General features: G+C 46.3%; 1 protein-coding gene across 4 annotated transcripts in view; it reads right to left on the reverse strand.

The window, feature by feature from the left end:
- Positions 1-327: 327 nt before the first annotated feature.
- THRA (thyroid hormone receptor alpha) overlaps positions 328-20,166 on the reverse strand; it is a 53,534-nt gene continuing 33,695 nt past the window's right edge. Inside the window, exons 1-8 of one of the 4 annotated variants that reach the window (XM_053454119.1) lie at positions 9,943-10,065; positions 7,620-7,681; positions 6,201-6,301; positions 5,698-5,845; positions 5,174-5,379; positions 3,056-3,202; positions 1,219-1,477; positions 328-1,121 (exon numbers count right to left, since the gene is read on the reverse strand). In XM_053454119.1, coding sequence (XP_053310094.1) covers positions 871-1,121; positions 1,219-1,477; positions 3,056-3,202; positions 5,174-5,379; positions 5,698-5,845; positions 6,201-6,301; positions 7,620-7,681; positions 9,943-9,998 — 1,230 coding nt within the window. In that variant the 5' untranslated portion in view covers positions 9,999-10,065 and the 3' untranslated portion in view covers positions 328-870. Of the gene's footprint in view, positions 1,122-1,218; positions 1,478-3,055; positions 3,203-5,173; positions 5,380-5,697; positions 5,846-6,200; positions 6,332-7,619; positions 7,682-9,942; positions 10,066-20,166 lie in introns of those variants that run through there. The other 3 variants (XM_053454117.1, XM_053454120.1, XM_053454118.1) reach the window with 3 other exon arrangements.

Below are 20,166 nucleotides of genomic sequence, written 5' to 3' on the forward strand. Positions count from 1 at the left end.
AGAGTGCATAATCAGATATTTTCCAATATGTACAAGCATTATGTAATGTGTCGAAGCTCTGATCTCTAACAGGTCCAGCTCTGATCTCTAACAGGTCCTTGGTTCAACTGTCGAGGGAATGGGACAGCTGGACAGTTCCTATGATCGAGGGGTCTCGCACATTAAAAAGAGATGGGCAGTCCCGCATCACTACTGGACACTAATATTATATATATATATATATATATATATATATATATATATATATATATATAGTATACAGGTCAGCCCTGGCCGAGAATGGAGAGAGTATTACGAACTTCTGGAGCTCCTAAGGATCCCAGCTCAACAAGACCAAGTGCTGCCTCAGTAGAAAACTGTCTTTGAGTTTATAAATGTGTATGAACTATATATATATATGATATATATATATATATAAATCATACACACACAAATGAGGAGGGCTGGAAGGCTTTGAGCCTCTCTTATTATTTTCACCCTCCCATATCTGAAATGTTGTTTAAGTGCCACCCAGACAGCCTCCACTGGTTATTCATGGTCAACCAAAGAAGCTTCCTTTCCTGGTTCTTTTAGGGTGCAGCAAAATGGTGTCACACGAAACTACAACAACGGTGATTGACTTTCATGGGACCACAGTGTGCACCAAGATGCAGCCAAAGATTCTTTGATTATTGTTCACCATGATGCACTAAATGGATTTCAAAGAACTGTTCTTGGGTTGAATGGATGAACGATGATGGCAGCCAGAACGCTCCTGGGTTGTCCAAGTTATCAAGATGGCACCTGTCCGCTTCTCTTCAGGTCATAAGAGTCTGCCGGGAGGGCAGGTAGGAACAGGGCCATTTGCACTCCACAACCATGTACTACCCCTCAGACTTCCTGGTCCTCGAAGACCTCAAGGAAGAGTGGTGGGAAGAGCTCTGTGGGGCACTCAACTTTCATATGCAGGAAGCGGCTGGCGTGACAGGCCCCAATCATGCGGAGGTCCGTCACCTTCATCAGGAGCTTAGGCCAGAAGTGAGGAATGTTGTGTTTGCGATGATTAATGTAGTGTTCAAAGGCGAGGAGGTACGTCTCCTGACATTTCTCTATCTTATCCGTGCAGATCAAACCCGTACGGTCTGGGGAAGAGAGACACAGAGTAAGATGCAGAGAAAGTATCTAGAGAGACTATTCAGATACTAGTAGGGATCCTAGTCAGTCAACAGCTGCGTTTACCTGAGGACATGAGCAGGACAGCTTGCAGCAGCGCAACCTCGGTATCATCGAGGTTGAATGCAGCGAGAGACCTCCCAAGGTCAAAGATGGCATCAGAGACCACACCAAGACCTCCGTTCTTCAGCTGTTCGCGCTTCACGGCCATCTCCCCGCTCAGCGTCAGGGTCTCGCTGTCTGGGTCATAGCGCACAGCTGCACGCAGAGACATGATCTCCATACAACACCCTTTCAACAGGATGATCTGGTCTTCACAGGGCAGCTGCAGGTAGAGGGACACGGGGTTGGAGGTCAATATACTGCGCAGCAAGACGAACGCAGGAAACATTGTATTTAACTATTTATTACAATTTCTAAAATGTAGAAACATGGAAGAAAAATAATTAAAGGGGCAGCCTAATGCCCCACCCCAAAGGACGCATATAAAAGTAATTTGTAGGCACTTTAATATTTGTTCATTGAAAAATGAAGACTTAACTATTGAAGACTCTGCAGCTCTAGAGCAGTTAAACGCACCTACTCTGCCTTCACTCACTCACGACTTGAGTGTCCCATTAACACATTAAGCCCATGTGGTTTGTTTTTTTTTTTTTAGAAACATACACAGCAAAAGCAGGCAACTTTGATAGAATTTGTGGTCCGATTCCTTCTCCGATGAGATTTTTTTAATCAGTTGACATTTTACTTACTGTAATCGCTCAGATTACGCAAAGCAAAATGGGAAGCTCTGCGGTGGACGTTATGAAATGTCAACTGAAACAGTCATCTAAAAAGTTACTCATTTCCGAATCCAAGGTTTGGAAACAGAACCGAGTCGTCATTAAAGATTTGGGCACAAGATTTTGTGAGGTTCTAAGAATAGTTTTGTCAACCACATGGAAGGCGTACAGAGCGGGGCAGGTATGGACCTGAGCACCTACTGCTAAGAAGCTGGAGTAAGTATGGACGATGGTGTCCACCTGGCAGAGTCCGTGATTGTCTATGGAACTAAGGGCGAGATAGAAAAGCGTGAGGGCAATAATTTATGTGGAATCAAGTAAACCGTATCGGGTGCCTCAAAAAAAAGTGGCCAATTGTGGTCAATTTGTGTAAAGGTTTCTTGAAAGCACTGAGCGGAAATGATCATTAAAAGGTAAACTTGTTGGCAATAAACAGAATGAGAATAGATTGTGTGATGTGAAGGAATCAGGAGAGGTGTGAAGGAAGGTATTAGTGTGAGAGAGATGAAAGGAGGGGCACTCCGTGTGAACGGCATAGATAAGAAAGTGTAGGTGTTACGAATAAGGATACAAAGTATAGGTATAGGGATAACAGGAACAATGTATCAATTGGATTTAGATGCTTTGTTTGCTATAAATAATAAGTAATGTCGATAATCTTGACCCCTGGAGCAGGAAAGGGGAGGATGACTGCGCATAAAGATGGAGGCAAGTTTGTAAACTGCTATGATGGATTCCTCAAATGGAGCAATGGGCCATTTCTTGGCCGGCAGGGTCATTCACGAGACTAACATTCTTACAGTAGGAGAGACATTGTGACATTGCGATGGGGAAGGAAAAACTGATGAACACGAAACAGAGAAGCAGAGTGAAGGAGAAAGAAGAATGTTGGATGTCAGAAGTAGGAGAACATCGTGTCAGAGATTCGGGATATGAGGACACAGGGTTTAGAACGGTGAGGGATGTTCGGTGTATTAGCCCCACGATTTAAGAGAAGACGCAAACATTAAGATGAGGACTTAGATTCAGTGTAGGACAGATGGTATGGGCTTTCAGCGTATGATGGAGGCTACACCTCATGGTGGTATAGGAGTAATATCAGCAACAAGGCTTACACTCACCTCTGAGAACATGGGTAGTTTCTTGGCGAAGTCCACCACTCGAGTAATTGCTGGGGTGATTATTTTGGTGAACTCGCTGAACGCCTCCAAGTCAACTTTATCACCATCCGGCATGGAGGCCATTGGCGACTGGCCAATGTCATCAGGCTGTGATAAGAAAGAAAGAACAAGAGGAAAACATTAGGAAAGTGTCAGGGAATAGAAAACGAGACTGAAGCTGAATCTGGATTCATACAAACAACGTGTATTCCTAAATGAAGAAGAGACCTAAGTTGTCTTGAAAGCTAGCACTTCAATAAAAGGTATCATCTTGACGCCACTGGTTTCCAGTATTTCTGCAGTTCCACTGAGGGTTCAGCAGAGGGCGCCGTTCAACAAGGCAGAAGAGCGGATGGGAAAACAGAGCGTGTCCTTTCCACGTGATGGGGAGGTGGAGAGGCAGCATGAGACGGAGGGAGGGAAGGGGCGGCTGCTCCCAGCTGCTTCTATCCTTCTCTGACAAAATATACATGCCTGTGTCACCCAGAGGCCTGAGTCCTATACTGGTTTAAAAAGTGCGAAAACCCCCCCAGTGACCATAATTATCAAATCTCGTCATTACGTCTGACGCGCATGCAGCAGATCCACCTATTTTGAGCATCAGAACTCGCATTTAGATATTAGATGTATACTCGGCCCCCTATACACTGTAATCAGGTCCACATTCTAGAATGATATAGACTTCTCTGCAGGCACAGCAACTGCAATGCACAGAGAGGAAGGTATCGGAAAGCAACTGAAAGAACGCATGCAGGTAGCTGATAGAATGTTACGAACACTCGCACAGAGAAACACAGAGAAACGCAGAGAAACACAGAGAAACACAGAGAAACGCAGAGAAACGCAGAGAAACACAGAGAAACAAACCACATTTACTTGCAAAACAGGAAATTGCAGACAGGTACCAGGGTGAACCCAAGGTAACAAGTAAAAGAAGGGCCGAGAGGAAAGAAAAAAGAGGAGAGAGGAGAGAAAAAAAAGAGGAGAGAGGAGAGAAAAAAAAGAGGAGAGAGGAGAGAAAAAAAAAAGAGGAGAGAAGAAAGAAAAAAAGAGGAGAGAGGACAGAAAAAAAAGAGGAGAGAGAGAGAAAGAGAGAGAGGAGAGAAATCTACCAGGATGTACATTTACACAAAGACATAGGTATCAAAACTCACTGCTGTGTAAACAGACGAGTGCGCGTTTCACTGCTACACTCAGGTGCCAGAATGCACGGGTACACAGAGTCTGATGCCAAAAAGCAAAGCTATACTCAGACGCCAGAAACAACAGCTACGCAGGCAAACGGTGAGCGTCACTGCTATAAGCAGTCACAAGGTGTCGGGCACCGTAATGGAGAGCGCACCCTTATAGAAAGAAACCCGACGGGGTAACGGAGTGCCGCCTGCATGATCTACAAACACACAGATCCCAGCAGAGAGAGGGTAACGGGATATACCGATGAAAGGAGATTTCCTAATATAAGTGGCATATGGGGCCGTTTTCAGCTAGGCTGTTAAAAATCTGTATTAACCCTATCACGCATCTCAAAGAGCTGCTCCTTTTCTATTGAGGTATGGCTGGCCCTGCTGATCCACCTTGATAACCCATTGAAAACAGATGGCATCCGGACGGGTTAGAAATCAAAGGAAGAGAAGCCAAACATAGCAACGGGACACACGCCGGTTGCCGATCAGTGGTTACACCGGCAGTCCACCTCCCTTTATAACACATACTGGCACAATAACGCATCACACAAACAGAAAGCAGGACTGGGGCATCGCAGAACGAGGAGGACATGCTCAAGAACTTCATTCTCAAACCCCGCGATGATACAAAGAGAGTAAACCCCCTGCTCTATGGCTAGTGGGGATTAACAGATGTTGCTCAATCTCTACCAGGTCGCAATCTCACGTAGCAAACGCTCCACACTCACAGTAGGCTGTGCCCAGACACTGTGCCCACGGCACCCTCTGGCCAGAGCTGGCTTGGAGCTACAGGTCTGCTCTGTGATGTAAAAAGCTCCTTCCAAGTCCTTCCGTACGTCTCTTATCTCCCGCTCTCCCAAGCCCTCCTGTTGCTTCCCATTCCCTGCTATCTCACCAGGAACTTTCTCCTCTGCTTCCAGTGGCTGCCCTGTGCGTTCGTGCTTCGGTGAGCCTCCGTCACTATGCGTATTAATTCCCACTCCTCGCTGCTCGGCTCGGGACGCTGCTGTAATGTCTTGATCATCTCCTCCTTCCGCCGCCGTTCCCGATTCTCCTCGATCAGTTTCCGCTTGGCTACCCGCTTGGAATCATCCAGGACAACTGGCAAGGATGTGAAAGGGACAAATCAGAGAGTAATACAGAGTGGGAAGGAGAGAAGTCAAATAAAGCGAGGTTGGTTAGGCCGCGTGGGACTGTTTTCTCGATTATATACATATAGGACCTTGATGGTTAAATGCCGCATATATTGTGATGCTGAAAACCCCGGGGAGATGGTTTGTTTGGCATTTGGGCGTAGGTGCCATACATATGGGTCCCTTGGGTGGAGTAATCTGAGAGCAGGGTGGGCCAATGATATATAGATCTCCTCCATAAAGTCCAAGTGCTCCCCAAGCCCTTCCTCTCCCTCCTCATACTCACGATCCATTGCCATGCCCACTGCGATACATTTCTTGAAGCGGCAGAGCTGGCATTGATTTCGGGTGATTTTGTCAATGATGCAACATCCATCATATTTGCAGGAGTAGGAGGGATGCAGGTTCTTCTGGATTGTGCGACGAAAGAAGCCCTGCACGAAAAAGAGTAAAGCAGTCCATTGAGCGCAACGGAAAGATCTCACGGCAGAACCACGTCCTACAGCCTGACCCACCACGCAATGGTTTGGCCCATAGAAGACCTCTGTTTAAGCTCATGTGCCCCTGGGACTTTCTCTCCATAAGTCATGAAGCTTTTCACATCCCAACTGCACATTCGCACCAACCTATTCTCCTCGAACGTGTTTCTCCTCTCCTACCATCTCCTTCTTATTGTCTCACTCAATTCACTTAACACGGCTCTCCTACATGTTGCGTTGTGGAGTATTGTAAGATAACAGCCAAGAAGAAGAGAAGAGCGGCGGCCGGCCCCGTCTGCTGAGCACTCACCTTGCAACCCTCGCAGGTGATACATCTGTAGTGGTATCCTGTGGCCTTGTCGCTGCACACCACGCACGGCTCATCTTTGTCCAGGTAGCTAGGGATATACCCTGCAGAGAGCAGAGATACCGAGCTGTCACCTGTGTCACCGGGTGAAAGGAGGGACACAGTCTCATTCAGGTCCTTGTCACAAAAAGCAGAGTGCGGCTTGGGACAGACTTAGTGTCTTAAAGCTCCCCGCGGTATATTAATAAGACAGTACATTGCACATACAAAGGATGAGTACACAAACACAATATGAACACAACATGCAGACACATAACAGATGCACACGTATGCACCGGCGGGGCGAGGATGTCGGGCCCTTACATGTAAGCGGAGGCACAGAGAGCGCAGTATGCAGACACCAGACACACAAAGACAGTTCAGTGCGTGATGGGTAATTATTGCGTCTCTTTCTCTTGCCATTTAGGAAGCAATTATTTTGTATAACAGAGCTTCTGTTTGAACACAACACATGGAGGGTGGGCAGGGAATAAAAGTGAGAGGGAGAATAGTGAGCAGGGTGAGAGGGAAGGCAAGGAGCGGGGCGAGAAAAAGCATAAAGGGCAGGATGCGAGAGGGGTTAGAGGTCTGGGTATGAGAATGGAGGGTGGGGAGAGGCTCTGGACTGGATGCAAGGGGCATGTGTAGGAAGGGGTCAAGGGAATTGCCTGCAAGGGGAGGAAGGGTGCCAAAGCAGTGGCCACGGGCCAACAGAGGGTGATTGAGTGTGCGCATGGTGGGTGGTGGGGTGAAGCAGGGGAATGGTGGGGGACATCCTCTGCTCGGGGATCTAGGCTGGAGTGTAAGAGCAAAATAATGACATTTCTTCTCCTAAATCACAAAAGTGAAGCAAAAAATAAGAAAATTAAATGTCATGAATACATCAGGTGTTACGACAACATATCATACATACAGGGCCAAAACCCAACAGAGACAGCCTATTCCGAGCAGACTGCACACATGGGGGCGGGTCTAAACATGCAACGTATGCACAAATAGGAGGAGTCATAAGAGCTACAGGGATGCGTTATATGGCGTAATAGGAGGAGTTATATCGAGAGGTTATATGATGTAATAAGAGCTATAGGGAGGGTTTATATGGCATAATAGGAGGAGTTATATCAAGAGGTTATATGATGTAATAAGAGCTATAGGGAGGAGTTATAGGGAAGGGTTATACAGAGTAATAGAAGGGGTCATAGGGAGGGCTTATATGAATAGGAGGCGTTATATAGAGGGGTTATATGAGTAATGGGAGGAGTTAAATGACACAATAGAAGGAGGTAAACAGAGGGTATAAATGGCGTTATGGGAGGAGCTGTGTAGAGATGTAGGATGGGATTCTATAGAGAGGGGTTATATAGATCAGTACTCTGTGCCTACCTGACATGCCGCTTTTCCCCATGCATTGACTGTTCTTTCTTTTTCGCTTCCCATCCGGCCACCTAATAACACGAAAGGGAATATTAGATTCGGTGAGAAAGGAGGACATGATTGACAGAAGAGAAACGAAGACACTTTCTACTCCACATCGCTGCGAGGGAAGCGAGGGCCGTCTAGGACGCCGCGTGTTCTCGTTCCTCACATTAGGGGCCGTGTGCTCACGGGCATAACCGTTTACACCAATAGAACTTGGCCACTTTGATGATCACGCCCGGGCTACGGCTCTTCGCTAAGGCCGACCTATGACACGGAGCGACGGCTCTGCAGAAAACATGATGCTACAAAACCAGGAAAGCATATTATTACACGCCGTAGATATAATATCACATGAACGCACCAACACTACCCAGAATTCCCTGTACCTACAGAACCAGCGAGCAGTCCAGCGTGGAAATGGTTAAAAGAAGACTGGATTGAGCAGATCTGACGGGACGCCCGTCTTATGCAAGTCATAAGAGTTAATAAGAGCGTTCGGTTTTAATTAACAGTTTCAGCGCTGGACTGTTCACCTTAGAGGGAACGCTGCCTCCCACCGCGGTAGCTTTCTATTTCGTGTCTCTAGGACCCGACAGGAAGAATAAATCCCCCCCCACCTCCCCCAGGCGGCGTTTTAATATCGGAGGGACTGAATGAATGAGCTCCGCGGCGCTCCCTTTGCACGTGTCGGATCCTGACTTGCCATTCCACGGGAGTAAAGCCCGGGCCGGGATCTCGTAATTCCACCCCTCACATTTCCTGTGACACCATCGCCGACACTTTGGGGGGTCTATTCACTATTCACTCTACTGCAAGCTAAAAACTCTCTCTTTAGTGAATAAAACTCCATGTCTTATAAATCTGAAAGGCCGCAGCTTTTTCCATAACCCGATTTATTCACTAAAACTACCTAGAACTTGCGCTTTTTGTTTTTGAGTCATCTAAGATTCTTCAAAGATCTCTCCTTTCTCCAAATCCACCCCTTAACAAAGGCTGTGGGGGATAATAAAAATGGGGAGGAATAATCATGCAGATCCTAGAACTTATTTGATTCTTATTTGGCGTACTGTGCCGTAAAACGCAGGATTTGGGAAATATGTATATTTTGCGTGTCATCGTTATGTGGTCACCCGGTGCGGGGATCACAGTAGATACTCCCGTGTTTCCTACGCCGCGCTCACGGTAAGGTTATCTGCTCGTTAAACCCGCTCTGTTTGGTTCTGATTTGCACAAAATTTCAAAGGCAGGAATGTTATTTTTGGATGTCCGCGCAGGATGCTGATCGGAAGAAAAGTCCAAGCCGGTTCTGCCATAAACAACTCTGATTTCCACCAGATGAGGGGAAAAAAAATCAAACCAGAGAAAAATTTGGGACAGATGATGGGTGGGAAAGAAGCTCATATGGAGAGATCCTACCCGTTAACCCTTTACGCTAAAACGTGGCTGTACACGGGAACGAGAGTAAAACATTCGAGAAGGAAACTGTGAAAGAAAAAAGGAAAAAGGAGAAAGTCAGGATGAGACCAGGAGAGAGTCAGGAGGTGACCAGGAGAGAGTCAGGAGGTGACCAGGAAAGAGTCAGGAGGAGACCAGGAGGGAGTCAGGAGGAGACCAGGAGGGAGTCAGGAGGAGACCAGGAGAGAGTCAGGAGGAGACCAGGAGAGAGTCAGGAGGAGACCAGGAGAGAGTCAGGAGGAGACCAGGAGAGAGTCAGGAGGAGACCAGGAGAGAGTCAGGAGGAGACCAGGAGAGAGTCAGGAGGAGACCAGGAGAGAGAGGCATGGGTGAGAAGAGAAGATAAGCAGAGGTGAGAGAGGTAATGGAGCAATGCGTAGGAAGTGAGAAGCGATAAGGGAGAATGATAAGTTCCAGAACAGGTTTGTCCGAAAGGCTTTTGATCACTTATTACACATTTACGAATAAAATGCTTTAACTGCAGCCCGGGCAGCTTATACTTCTGCAGTAAGAGTGAAAACGGCATGATCCTTCTCACAAACACCTATGAGCAGCCGGCCGTTTCCTTCCACAGATACTTTTAGATCAGCGTCACTCCTCATACGAACCAATGCACCGCACGTGGACCTCTGTCGCAATCAGCATCTGTTGCTCCCGGCAACCGCCTCTTAGCAACAGAATTAGACGACCACAGAGAGAAGTGACACGGCAATCGTTACTCATCATGTCTGGAACGGCGGATATATAGATATTATATACGTCTTTCAAACACTTGTACGCCGTATACGAGCCGGGCTGTCTCGTCGTTATATTCTTCTAACGCCGACGTTACCCTTCATGCAGACGATTTAACGTCACCAAAAACGGTCCCACGGCCTCGGGTCCCATACAGACGTACGCGGGACGCCTAGAGGGGCAGGCATGCAGGTGCTGCGGTGAGAAGCAGGTCTCTGCAGTTATGCGGAAGTCGCATGCTATGTGGCAGGGCGCGGTTCCGGTGAAAGGCCCTGCTTTTCATAAAGATAAACATTATATACATTAGCTCAGTCACACATACCATACCAAAGGTTGCACGGGGTAAGGCAAACTTTTTTATTGTTCTCCTAAAGATAAAAGTCTATGTGGGATTGCAGGCACCTCCTGTCTGCCTCGCAGGGTCAGGTTCTACCTGTCTCACCCAAAGGCTGTAGGTCTCGTAGCTTTCTTGTGCCTGTCTCACCCAACGGCTGTAGGTCTCGTAGCCTTCTAACGTCTGTCTCACCCAACGGCTGTAGGTCTCATAGCTTTCTAACGTCTGTCTCACCCAAAGGCTGTAGGTCTCATAGCCTTCCAACGTCTGTCTCACCTAAAGGTCAGCCAGCAGTGGGACAGACGTAGGGTCACACGGTTCGCACATACGGAAGGGGCAGAATCCAAGCCGCCTGATTCCCCGCAGCGAGTGGAACTGACTTCATTTCTTACATTTTGTTTCTGAGATTTTCCAGATGTCTCGGCGTTCAGGAGTTCAGAACTTGAAATATCCTCAATTCCCGCTACAAAATCCAAACAGCCTGCAAAGTGAAAAGGACTCTGACCATGGGCTTTATTCACTAAACAAGCAGATCTCAGAGGAGTTTGCAGGAACGTTGCAGTTTCATCTCCCACGTTTCACTATGCAACAGGAAGGGCCAACCCTAGAGAAGTCCTCCTTCAGCTCGCCCTGCATAATGCATAGATCAATAGGGTTTCTTAAAGGCTTCCTCTGTGAATGATCCATGCATTGTGCATTGCCGGATCAGGCTGCTGGTAGCCAGTTGAGGCTGCTGGTAGCCAGTTGAGGCTGCTGGTATGTACCAGAGTGAAGTTACCAAGATGACGTCACTGCTTTAGCGAATAAACCTCATATGATTCACAGCCCATTTCTGTAAAGTACACCCTTCGCGGGGAGGGAATTGCTGTACTTGCCCAGTGCCTGGGCAGTTATCTCCAGTCCCTGCGTGAGGACGGCATGGTTGAAAGGTACCGTCCCATGTCTGCTCAGGTAAAGACACAAGCCCCGGACCATGGCTGCTGTGTAATCTTGCCGACTTAGGAACCATAGACACGTTATGCTGACATCTAAGTCACTATGTCCACATCCCACAACCTCATGTTCTAAAACTTGCAGCAGAAGAGCCAGACCACAATGTCGTTCAAAGTACATTAACTCTTTCTGGAGCCTCATGTCAAGACAAGAGGAAGTTCCGCTTCCTCCAGCACTGCAGTGGTTAATTCGCCGGTGGAGTCCTCCTTGAAGCCGAATATCTGTAGAATTCCCCCCTCTGTCCGCCTCTCCCTCTCCTAAGGTCCCCCCACCCAGGGGTAAAGTACATGCTGTACCAGACAGGGGCCTGGGCAATTTGCCAGCTCCTGAGGTCTTCCCAGTTCATGGCTCCCAGCCAAGGCCTGCATCCTGACACCTGAAATACCCCCCCCTGTGACAGGGAGGGGACAAACAGGAGAGAAGCAGGGGCTGTCACGGGACACAGGGCCTGGGGATAAACATCCGCCTCCTGCTTGACCTCAAAGGCAAACAGTCATCGGAGCGCTCTCCACACTCTCTGCGTGCTATTAGATTGTCAGCTCTGGGCACCACAGCAGATAACAGGAAGAACACAGCTACCCTTATATGCAGTCAGATCTTCCAACGTTCACACGGTCATCCAACTTGTGACTTTCTATCTATACTGCGTGAGTCACGGCGATGCATGTTCGTTATTTTCCATGTACCCCGTCTAATTGGGGAATTAATCTGGAAGCGCTTTCAAATCAAATTATCGCATTACATCCCTAGAAACACGCAGAACTAGTCAGGTGCGCTGGGACTGTACTTTGGACAGTCGGCAGGCACAACAACCCAAGAACGAGCGCAAGCCTGATCATGATCAAGCAGACATGGCACACAATCACATCACACAGCGCGCTCCCAAAACAGGCACACAAATGCCACACGCATACACGCCTTGCACACATGAGTCATGCAATCAAAATCTCTCCAACGCGGGATTAACAAACACACAAAACAAACATTAACGATAGCACGGCCGCCTGTACATACCCGTCCGACCTTCACTCCCAAACCTCGTTACTTGTCATAATTACACGCAGAACACACAAACTCATCACACACACTCACACTGCTGTGGCGGCCATCGTCCTGGGTGAGTTGCCACGTGATCGCTGAAAACCCCCGTGTAACGTATAGTCACATATGTACACATGGAGTACAATGCTTTCGCCTGCTGGATAAAAGTTAACATGTGCTGTTCGGAACACGCATGAACAACTTGAACATACATTAATCTAAACACAAGGGCATGCGTAATACTGATGTATAATAACGGGGGTCTTCTTTAAAACGGGATTAGCCAACTAGATTGCGATCCGATTCGTCTACAGAGGACACGGGCCGATCAACAATTAACTTAGTTTTGTAAACAGAAGAAAACTTCTCGACACATCATGCATGTCCCTGGCATGTTATCAGGGAGCAGACACGCATGGGCTCATACGATAAGGTGTAGGTCTGACGTACAGGCATCTGCTCCCTGAATACATCATCCATACCGCGTATTCCAGTGCAAATCAATAGCCGGAATTACGCAGTGCAGGGGGAGGAGTTATACAGCGTAATAGGAGGAGTTATACAAGTAATGGGAGGAGTTATAGATATAAATACACAGGCGAGACGAGCCAACTAACTCTTAGCGACTGTTAAATGTCTAAATAAGGGAAATGTACAGGAAGGAAATGGTAAGAAGACTCGGAGACAGACAGGGAGTTTAGACGGTGTTTTAAGAGGTGACATTTGCAGAAATGAGACCGTTACGGAATATGTGAAGTGCAGATATCCTTTTTCTTTGCCGCTTTGGTAATTTACTTCCAAAAATCTCATTAGCAAGCAGTTTCCTTCCACGCGATTCACGCGGGTGCTAATACCCAGGAGTGCACCGTCTCCGCGGGCGGGCGGACGAGCGAGCGCTCACCCACCCCTGCCCCTGACGTAGCTGCAGGATGAGGATCGTCACTGGCACAGGATCCCGATTTATATGTAAGCGAGGGATTTCCCCTCTCGCACAAACACACGCGCTGCCAAGCTTGTGTTTTTACAGATTACAGGGCAGCGGCGATGCCAGCCTCCTCCTCTCACACAGCCCTGTATCGTGACATGCCACAAACGCGGCCGCGCGACCCGGAAACGCAGGGCCCGGGCAGGCAGTTTCTGCCGGGATCGCAGGGCGTTAATTAGATGTTCTTGTTCAGCAGAGACGGCAGCGTATTTAATTAGTGCTTCAGTTTCAGTTGAGTTTGCACATCATGGAGTTAATTTGATGCCAAATGCATTTTAATAAACCCCTCACTGGAACTTTATACCACCTCCCTTCCTGATCTATACATACCTTCTGTACCATGATCAAAATGTTTATTATATTGGTTGCTATGGCAATAGGACCACTTTTAAAACTCTGCATCGGAAATTGCTTTCTAAATAAACCCCTATTGGCCCAGAAAGAGGCAAATGCATACGCGGGCAACCCAAGCCGGGGAGCGAGACATCAGTATTGGGAGAACTTATGGAACCGATACCGAAAGAAAGAATTGTCTGGAGTGTAATGACTTCCCATATTGATTTACCGCAGGAGGGCTTTGTCAGACACCTCTAGTTTTTACTATTGTTCCGATAATTCTCCTTTTACAGTAGTATAAAGAGAGACTATTTCAGGGCAGCAGATGTCTAAGATTTTGGTAAATCAATAGTTATTCTTCCAAACCATTAACTAATACATACAACGCGATGCTTGGGGTAATACGCAAGGGGAGCGGAAAAGTCATTTCTCTGAAGGAAAGGTGGAAACGTGGCAGATGAAACTGAGAACATTTGGACAACGCGCAGTCTATCGGCCGAGTGTTTTGGGAAACAATGATCGGAGACGGATACCGAGTATCACCGTACCTGGCAACTCTCAGGGTTTTGCCCCAATCTCAACGTGAAGGTGCAGCTTCTCCGGGTCACACATTCTGGAGCGGACGCTTTCATATTCTACACTGCTGTGATCTTAAACATAACTCCCAGGAGATGATTTGGCTACCAGTATGTTGCTGGTGACTCAATTAAGTGCATGGTTACATAATAGCAAGTCGATGCTTAAATGATGGCCACTATTTGAGCCTTTTGGCGAGTTGCTACATAGAATCTTCATGGTGGGCTATTAAAGGGTTAATTTTGTCTCAGCTCATGTAAAAAGTTCCCAGGTCTGGGTTGCACCATATACCGAGCCAAAGTATTCTATTTCCATTCTTCAGGCTTCCGTGACCATGATGGCAGAAGGAGTTCTGTGATTAGTAGTTTAGTACAGATACCCAGCGTTGCTGTGCATTGTGCCAGCGGTGAATGTGTTAACGTACGGTATATATGGTATAATTAGAAGCAGGAATAGGGTCGCAGTCCCACTCGCAGGAGGAGACGTAGTTCCTTGATACGGGAGTCGAGACAACTTGGTACGCTAGTAACGAGAGAGGAGATCTGAATCCTAACACACTACTCGGTCACGGGAGGAGAGTCTGGGATCGCGGTAACCTCTTGGGAAACGGTTTTCATTTCCAATATAAAAAGGATCTTTAACATCCAAATATTGTGAAATTATGAGACAAAAAGAAGAAGCTTTAAATCTAAATTAGAGGAGGCAAGACCACCGGAGAGGCATTACTGTGACATTAACGGTGTCATTTTAGTTGCCAAAACACACAAGTCCTCTCCTCTGCCCACACTCCCTGGCACCACTCCCCTGCCATGCGCTGGCAGCGGCTGCACAAAAGGCATCTTGTACACTGAGAATGCGGGAAAAACCACATTTGGGCGTAAAATCTGTTTGTATGCATTTGACATGTATAAACAGTGATGCTTCATAGGCAAACATATGTAAATCTGAAAGCTTGTGTGCAAACAGAGCCAGTTTGGTTACTATGGTTTAAATCACCGTAGACACGTCTTTGTATATGTTATGTTGTATGCATATATAATATATACATCTACATGTTCATCTGTTACATGTGGCACTAATCAGCCTATCCGAGGGCCACATGATATATACCGCATGTTCCCAAAACGCCGTGAGCTTTCAGCCTGAAGAACAAAGGAATTCCAAAAGCAGAACCAGAACTTGCAGAATGTGTGAGAGACAAACGTCCAAGGAACTTTAGAGATATATCCATTAAATACAGAAGACAACCAGTCAGATGAAAGACTCTCCAAAAAAACACAAAGCTACAGTAAGTGCCCATTGGTATCGTCAACCTACAAGGGGGCGCTGGAAACTCCCAAGAGCTCCTCCAGAAGTTCTCAAAGGGGCATCTAAGAAACAATATCTAGGGTAATACATGAGTTAGGGGTGATGTACCACTGAAGGTGAGACTAATGGGATACCTTACCTGGGAGCCTACCAAGGCAGTACTCAAAGTGGGTGTTGTATAAAACTGGCTTCCATGCATGGACCTTCAAAGTGGTCTTACCACCATAGTGACCAAAGCCTGGACCATGGATTGTTATGTGACAAGATCCCCTTTCATACTTAGCATTATACTCCATTTCCACACAGACCAATAAAAAAACATTCCTGGTCAATACTGGCCAAGCACTTCAACATGTGGCATTACCCCCTTATTTAAACTTTGTTTAACTTGCAAATTTATGTTTTTTATATTAAAATGGTTTATTCCATTGTGCTAATTACTTCACGCTTGCATTTAAATTATTTTTGATTCCACTATTTCAGACTTTATTGTTGAATCACTGACTCCCCTTACCCAGCCCGCAGTACATTGCGATGCTGTGGGAGGTAGTTTGTCTACAACTATAGGAACAGGGCAATAGTCATGGAAACCTACAGGAGAATCCCCAATCGTGGAGATCTAGAATAGTATAAATACAATGTGTAAGTGAAAGCGGCTCTCAGTAAAATGCTATTTCAGATGCCACCAAGATAGGTATGGAAAAACCTGCTTATCCATACCAGAGAAAGCCATCTCCAAACAAATTACTCAAAGACCATCCTTGGATGCTCCAAGGACTGATGGACATCAGGGTTTGGCGCCAAATGTTGGATCTGGAATTTTCACTTCTCAGACATATTTCTAATCCCAAATTCTTATATCCTACTCCATCCACGCTTCTCTCTCTTCTTCCCCCCCCAACTCACCGAGTCGAGGGGCTGAGCAGTTTCAGGCTCACAGCCGAGATGAAGCAGGTCCACCACTTGGGGCTCAAGAGAAGCAACCTTGCCACAGAGTTGTGTGCTGTTTTTAGAATGATCTTTGCGGACACATCCCTTCCTGGGAAGGTCCCTGTGCCAGAGATGAGCTTTGGCAGGCTCGCTGCTAATACGTCTACGACCTGGCATCGAGATCTAAAAACAAACAAACTTTATAGGCAAAAATCTCAATCCTCCGCGGTGGTTATTCGTTTTGTAAACGGCCTTGGTTGCGGAATGTTATGAAATTCTGAAACCTTTGTTTTGCATGAAATCCTTCGGACCAAAAGGCTTTAACAAAGGTATTTTGTTTTTATACACATTACATAACCCTTTCTGCCGTGAACTCAATATCGGATGACTAAGGTCGCACTGAGCTGGCGCTAAGCTGCTGCCTCGGTGTCCCTGGCACATGAACGGTTAAAGTTCACCTCCAGGTGTGTAGTTTCTGTACAGAGTCCAAAGATAACCAATAACAAGTTTTAACTCCTGAACGATCAGCAAAAACCAGTTGGTACCAACAAGTCCTATTGCAATATGTAAACTCGCATAACTAGATTTATGCTCAATAAACAGCCCAAATAGCGTCCCTACTCTTAATATGCCGCTTTGGGTGCCGCCAGTGGAAAAGAATGGTTGCCACTCTTGAAGCTTGTGGCCAGGTTCCACAGCGTGCCACCAGAATAAACAATAATAACTTGTGAGACCTCACCTAGAATACCCTGTGGGTCAAAGCTCCACAACCTGATTCTGTAACCCTTCTCGTTGCTGCATACGAAACTTCCCTGTTCCTATAAAACACCCGGGAAGAACCGATCCGATCACTCCCTTACCGGAGCCAGCGCTGCTGTATCATTATGACATAATAATGCAAGACTGGAAATTTCCACTAGTTCACCAGTATATGACCAGTACGAAAAGGCACCAATTGCAAATTTTCCACATCTAAAAAGCTGGAGGGCGCTTAAAGAGATGTTTGAACAGGGAAAGTCACCCAAAATATCACCACTGACAACGACGACGACGACGATAGCCTCCAGGTCCGCAGAAAAGGAGCGTTAATTGGAACAAAATGAGTTAAAGATCAGGCTTTTGTCGGGGATTGGTATTGTACGCCGCACCGTATTCAATGCTCAAGGAGGAACATTTTTCTCCACGGGGGACTTCATCTTTCCTTCGATGTCGGTAAAAATACTTTGGCCCGGCGATCCGTTTCGCATTGCTTTGTAGATCCTCAGAGCTAATAATTAGTTCGCAGATCATAAATGTTCTATATTGTCACATGATAACAACGAGGAATAATCACTTAGAGAGAGTATGAAAAGAGAAGAATTTAACGTCTCTACCGATTCCTCGCTTAAATGTCCCCTAAAAGTCCACCTTTTCATTAAATACTGGGAAAAATGTGATAGAAACCTAACAATACCATGATCTGAGTATTCTTAGATGTTCTACCTGCTAAACTAAAGCCAATAAACTGGGGATCATTCACTAAACTCAGAAACAATTCATCTCATATCAGTCCTGCAGAGCTCCGCGGTCTTCTCAACGTCTGTCCCAAAGCTCTCCCAGTTCTTCTAGGTTTTTGCCAAAAATATATTTTTCATCCGGCAGAACTCTCTTCGCCTTCTGCGGCAGTATGTGTTAATTTATATAAATGCCAGTGGATTTTGTATATCGACAATTTAAATGTTATTGTTTTATTCTTCATGGAGACTGCTGGCACTCTACAAATAAAATCTATTATAACATCAAAAGATATGGCATGCATGGGATTGGCTACTGCTGCTCCCATCGAATGCAAGTTATACTGAGCATGTGCATGAAACGTACTGACGAATGCTTCCTGTTTTCAGTGGAGGCAGCAGGGGAGGAGTTACACAAGATGGAAGTCACGTTTTCTAACAAAACACACTGGTATCCATGCCCAAGCGGACACAGTACTCCAGGACACCCCACAGGGCACAATTGCCTCCTGTCTGCCTTACCAGCCCCCCTCCTCGTCCATGTGCCCCTTTTTGTAGCGATGGCACTTCATAATGCATTGTTAACGCAACGAGATTCATTCCTTCATCCCCCGACGGCTCAATGAACTCCGCTGTTTTGTAATGTTTACAACGCACGCACGTGGATTACACACAAACAAAAATATTGTTATACTTTATACTTCCTGGGGAAAGAGATTGCTGCCACAAGTAATTATACGTAGTATGTCACACTGTTTCGATTATTAACAAACATAACAGAGGCGTAACTTCATTGTCTCAACGTTCAGCATTAATACATTCATTCATTAAAGCTACCTCTTGTTTGTCAATCCGTGTAAATGAATGAGAAGTATCTAAACGTTTGCAACATCTGTCGCAAAAGACTTTAATGAGTATGATATTCTGAACGCCCCCCCCTGCCTGAACCAATCAGCAACCAGGGAGATAATATAGGGGGAGATAACTTTATGCGTTTTAGCTAATTTTATTTAGGACCCCCTACCTTGTACGTCTCTGTTTTTCATTAGGGTTATTGTTTAGAAGAGATTTAGTTTCAAAGTTTACGTTGTGGAAGCTGAAATTATCTCCCATCTCCTCGCTCTATCCTTACAAAGGCTGCCTGAACCAATCAGCAACCTAACAACAGGACCGATTCATTTAATGGGGAGGAATAATCTGAGAAGAGCATGTTAATATGGCTGCTCCCGAAGGAAGGCACATTAGGTGTATATTACTGTTATTACATGGGCTTATTTACTGTGCTGACCTGTCAAATAATGAATTTAGTCTGTTTTAAACATATAACGATCTTTCAACTTATCTGTTTGGCCTCATCTATTATTTTGGGAGGGGTTAATTATTAAAAAACATCGTTGCGCAAAATTGCATGAATGGAATGCAGTTATTTCACTCGCTGTAATTGCCATTGGTACGGGACGGGCTGACTCATCGCGGCTGCGTTGGCCAGAGACGAGACAGTCTTGGCAGAAACTCGGGTGCTTTTAAAGGGGATGTAACCTGGATGGAGTCCAGTCATTTAAAGGGGGGGGGGGCGTCACATCAAAGCTTTTACCATAACTTCACTTACTGACGCTACTTCCAGCTGGTGGCTTAGACTGGTGGCAGTATGTGGCAGGGCCAGCATTACAGACTCATACTACACTCCTACTATAGAACAATGTATGTTAAAGTAACCTTAACCCTTAAATAAATACTTATCTACCACAGAAGCAGCCAATCAGTGGCAGGAAAGTGCTTTTTTTTTTTTAATTTAACGGCAGCACATGGGGGTCCGAATAGTCCCCGGCACCCATCGCTGCATGAAGAAGCTCTGGAGCCGACTGGAGGTAACTAAATCACAAGCATGGAGATGTTTGGCCGGACACATCTCCTGCTAGGCATTTAACGGCGGTGGGGGTAAAGGGGCAAACGCATATTCACATTCTGTAGAATCCCTCCACGTATTTACAAAACAGACAACGTGAACAAGAGGCCACGCAGCTATCATATGCATTAAAGGGCATGACACGTGGAGTGTCTCTAAGAATTAACTGCAACAGAGACCTTTCCATATTTGTTTTGTTTGATATTTTACCCTTTGGGGATCTGTTGGGGATCACTATAAGTCAAATGGTGGATCCAGACGTGGGCCTCCTTACTCCCCCATGCCTAGGGGGATACCAACTGTGCCCCACCGATGAGGCCAGTGAAGGCCAAAACATACATCTGGGGTAGTTGGTTCCCCCATGTAGGGGATACTTACCTCACGTTTCGGTTCTGGAATGCCCTTGTGGACTGATATCA

This window comes from Spea bombifrons, chromosome 13 (genome assembly GCF_027358695.1).
Source record: "Spea bombifrons isolate aSpeBom1 chromosome 13, aSpeBom1.2.pri, whole genome shotgun sequence".
NCBI classification, from domain to species: Eukaryota; Metazoa; Chordata; class Amphibia; order Anura; family Pelobatidae; genus Spea; species Spea bombifrons.